General features: G+C 59.4%; 2 protein-coding genes across 2 annotated transcripts in view; one reads left to right on the top strand and one right to left on the bottom strand.

The window, feature by feature from the left end:
• The window catches only part of ETH_00014520 (uncharacterized protein), a gene marked incomplete at both ends in the record, with an annotated part of 5732 nt that extends 2891 nt beyond the window's left edge, over nucleotides 1-2841 (top strand). The window contains 6 exons of the mRNA XM_013377033.1: nucleotides 172-264; nucleotides 770-904; nucleotides 1030-1149; nucleotides 1345-1410; nucleotides 1579-2062; nucleotides 2278-2841. Coding sequence (XP_013232487.1) covers nucleotides 172-264; nucleotides 770-904; nucleotides 1030-1149; nucleotides 1345-1410; nucleotides 1579-2062; nucleotides 2278-2841 — 1462 coding nt within the window. The remainder of the gene's footprint in view (nucleotides 1-171; nucleotides 265-769; nucleotides 905-1029; nucleotides 1150-1344; nucleotides 1411-1578; nucleotides 2063-2277) is intronic.
• A 273-nt stretch (nucleotides 2842-3114) lies between these two features.
• ETH_00014515 (uncharacterized protein) lies at nucleotides 3115-3726 on the bottom strand (the record flags this gene model as incomplete). The annotated part of the gene is made up of 3 exons (XM_013377032.1): nucleotides 3115-3193; nucleotides 3315-3448; nucleotides 3633-3726. Coding segments are annotated over 3 exons (307 nt in total), but the record flags the coding sequence as incomplete, so codon positions are not given.
• Nucleotides 3727-3893: the final 167 nt, after the last annotated feature.

The raw sequence follows: 3893 nt of genomic DNA, 5'->3' as shown, positions 1-3893 counted from the left end.
AAACCCTAAACCCTAAACCCTAAACTCTAATCCCAGTGTAGGCTGAGTCTCCACAAACCCCAGGGGCCAAACCCTCGGGGATTCCGAGCTTGGCGCCTGCGGCCCAGATGCTTTGCTGGATGCTCGTTTGAGGGTTTAGGGTTTAGGGTTTAGGGTTTAGGGTTTGTGCAGCCTTCTTAACGGAGACCCGTTTGACCCGGAGGCGATTCGCATCGCATGCAATGCAACGCTCTCTGCGCGTGAGCTGCTGCTGCCATATCTGCTGTTGCTGCTGCTGCTGCTGCTGCTGCTGGCCATTGTTTGCTGGATAACGTGGTAGCTCGTGCTGCTGCTGCCCACTCTGTTGCTGCGTATCTGCTGTTGCTGCTGCGGCTGCTGCAGCACGGGACAATAGACTTCATACAGCTGCTGCTGCTCTCGCAGGCTGAAGGTAGACGGAGCTGCAGCCAAATTGCTGCCTTGGAGTGCTTGATGGTTAGCTATTGCTGCTGCTGCTGCTGCTGCTGCTGGCCATTGTTTGCTGGATAACGTGGTAGCTCGTGCTGCTGCTGCCCACTCTGTTGCTGCGTATCTGCTGTTGCTGCTGCGGCTGCTGCAGCACGGGACAATAGACTTCATATTTGGGGAGTTTAGTGCTGCAGCTAAGTCTACTTCGTAAGGCAAGCGCAGCAGCAGCAGCAGCAGCAGCAGCGGTGTTGTGAACAGCAGCAGGAGAAGGGTCAGCTGCTGCTGCGCTGCTGCTGCTGCGCTGCTGCTGCTTGTGCTGCAGTCGGGAGATTCGAGAGGGCAGCGAGTCTTTGGAGCTGCTGCTGCTGTATGCTGCAGCAGCAGAAAGAGAGTTGGAGCAGCTGCAAGTACAGGGAGGGAATCCTGCTGTTACAACCCTAGAGGTGCTGTATCCGTGGTAGGCGGGCTGCTGCTGCAGCTGCTGCTGCTGCTGCTGCTGCTGCAGTTACGGAGAAGGCCGCTCAGATCGCCGTTTCGTTGCGTGGGCACCTCGCTGCTGCTGCTGCTGCTGCTGCTGTGCAGCTGCAGCGACGTTTTGCTGCTAGCCGCTCGGGCCTACATGGAGGAGCGACGCAAAAGCAGCTCTGAGCTGCAGCAGCGGGAGTCCGGAGCAGCTGCTGCAATGTACATACACCGGGCTTTGTAAGCAGACCCGCCATGTTCCGCTGCTGCTGCTGCTGCTGCTGCTGCACTTGGGTGGCGGTTGGTCTGGTGTGCTGCTGCTGGTCTAAATGCTGCTGCTGCGGGCATCATGGAAGCGCAGCTGCTGCTGCGGCTGTTGAGGACAGCGCGTCTGCTGCTGCTGCTGCCGTTGCTGCTGTGCTGCTGCTGCTGCAGGGAGCTACGTCCAGGCTGCCCGCTGCTGCTAAACGAGTTGGGGGCAGTGGCGGCGGAAGCAAAGGAGTCCGTATCCGCGTTGCTGCTGCTGCTGCTGCTGCTGCTGCTGCGGTTGCGCAGATTCAGCCGATTTGCTGCTGCCGTAGGATGTGCCCTGCTGCTTTCTCTAGCTTGAAGTGCGCTGCGCATGTATGTACTTTAATTTTGCTGCTGCTGCTGCTGCTGCCGTTTCAGCTTCAGGGGCGCGTTGCATTGGCTGGAGAAGGCGGTGTCTGCTGCTGCTGCTGCTGCTGCTGCTGCTGCTGCACCCGGCGACTGCCCAGAGCTGCCGCACTACTTGAGCAACCTGGCAGTCTGCCGGCTGCGGGCGGGCTGCCAGGAAGCTGCTGCTGCTGCTGCTGCTGCTGCGCTGCAAGCAGCAACAAAGCTGGCGCTGCTCGCGGCCTGCCCTGTGGCGCCCGGCGGCGCTGCAGCTGCCTACGATTCGCTGTACGAGCTGCAGCAGCTGCGCTGCAGCAGCAGCAGCAGCAGCAGGATGGGGTCTGCTGCTGCTGTTGCTGACGCCGCTGCAGCCGCTGCCACCGGCAGCAGCCTGCGGCACTGCTTTGCTGCTGCAGATGCTGCTGTGCTGCTTGCTGCTGCTACAGCCTATACTGTCCTAGGCGCAGTAAATCTGCAGAGTGGCAGAAGCGAAGCTGCAGTTACTCCCTTCGCCAACGTACGTGCTGCTGCTGCTGCTGCCGTTGCTGCTGTTCTGCATGCTGCTGTTATGGTTGCTGCTGCGGGCCTGCGCGGCGCCTGAATGTTCGGTGCATTTGCTTCACCTGTGCAGCAGCAGCTGCTGCTGCACAGGTGAACCGTGCTGCAGTGCCACCCGTTGGAGCGTCGCTTAACTGTGGTTTGCACTTGCTGCTGCTGCTGCTGCTACTGCAGGCAGCAAGCCTGACTCTGGCGTATGAGTCTCGGATCAGCAGCCGCAGCAGGAATGGGCTACGTCGATTTCAGGCAGCAGCAGCAGCAGCAGCAACTGAAACACCGACGCAGCAGCAAAGCTTGCGGGTGCGCCTGCTGGAACGCCTCCACACGCTGTCGATGGAAGCAACAGCAGCAGCAGCAGAGCCAGCAGCAGCAGCAGCAATAACAGCAGCAGAAAGCAAGATCATCCTGGGTGGCCCCCTCACAAGGCCCCCGCCTCGGGCATGGCTAGAGCAGCAGCAACGGCCGCTGCTGCTGCGGCAGCTGCTGGAGCAGCAGCAGCAGCAGCACCAGTCAGAGCAGCAGGCCCAAGAACTCGAGCAGCAGCTGCTGCAGCGCCAGAGGCATCTGCAGCAAAGGCTGCAGCAGCTCAGTGAAGAGGAGACAACTGAGTGGCTAGCGCTGGTGCAGCTGCAGCAGCAGCAAGCGAGAGACAAACTAGCTGTGCTGGCAGCAGCGCTAAGCAGCAGCAGCAGCAGCAACAGCAAACGAAGCAGAGCAGACGAATTTAAAAGTCATTGAGGGCTGAGCGCGTCATTCGAGTTGCAGCAGCAGCAGAAGTTGCTGCAGCTGCTGCAAAAGCAGCAGCAGCAGCGGCTGCTGTTGTTTCAAAGGAAAGCACTCTGCTCTGCAGCAGCACAGCAGCAGCTGCTACCTGCTGCAGCAGCAACATCGGCAGCACCTGCTGCTGCCCAGCGCGAACACAGCCATCGCGGCAGCAGCCGCAGCGGCTCCTGCGGCTTTTGCTGCTGCTTTAGCAGCAGCAGGAGCTGCCGCTGCTGCTGCTGCTACGCCTTATACTGCAGCTGCCTGCATCGCCCGGCTTTCTGCCTCTGCGTAATCCTTTGGGTCGACTTTGCGCAGCGTGACGATTCTGCATGCAAAAGGAAGCAAAAGAGGACCCCAGGCGAGCTGCAGCAGCAGCAGCAGCAGCTGCTGCTGCTGCAGCAGCAGCAGCAAGGCGAGCGTGTAGCCCAGCCCGGGGCAAGACTTACGGCTGCAGAGCCTCTGCAACAGCAGTCAGTGCTGCTTCTGCCGCAGCAATTGCTGCTTCGCTGCTGCGGCGTGCATGCAGCTCGACGAGCCAGCAGCTGTTGTCGCCCCACAGCGGCCGCTGGTGGGCCCGGTCCTGCAGCAGCAGCAGCAGCACGAGCAGCAGCAGCAGCAGCAGCTGCACTTGCCGTGCTTGCAGCAGGCAAAAACGCGAGAAGAAGCAGGCAGCAGCGGCAGCAAGCGCAGCACGGGTCCCGACAGCAGCCGCAGCAGCACCGACACCAGCAGCAGCAGCAACAGCAGCAGCAGCAGCAGCGCACGAGGAAGTGCTGCTGCAGCAGCAGCACAACGTGTCTGCCTGTCTTTGGCTTGAAGTGGAAAACGTCGGCCTTCACGTGGACAGAGCCGACCCGCCTAAAAGCCCAGAAGCAAAATAAATAAATAAATAAATAAATAAATAAAATAATTAAATTAAATAAATAAAGTAATTAAATTATTAAAATGAATAAATAAGTGGTTTTATTTGTTTTGTTCACGCAAATTCGCCTTCAGTGCATGCGCAGGCAAAAGAATTAACGAAA

Source organism: Eimeria tenella, genomic scaffold (genome assembly GCF_000499545.2).
Source record: "Eimeria tenella Houghton genomic scaffold, Eth_scaff444, whole genome shotgun sequence".
In the NCBI taxonomy this organism is placed as follows: domain Eukaryota; phylum Apicomplexa; class Conoidasida; order Eucoccidiorida; family Eimeriidae; genus Eimeria; species Eimeria tenella.
The sequence above is the reverse complement of the archived record's forward strand: the minus strand, read 5'-3'. Positions and strand labels throughout refer to the sequence as shown.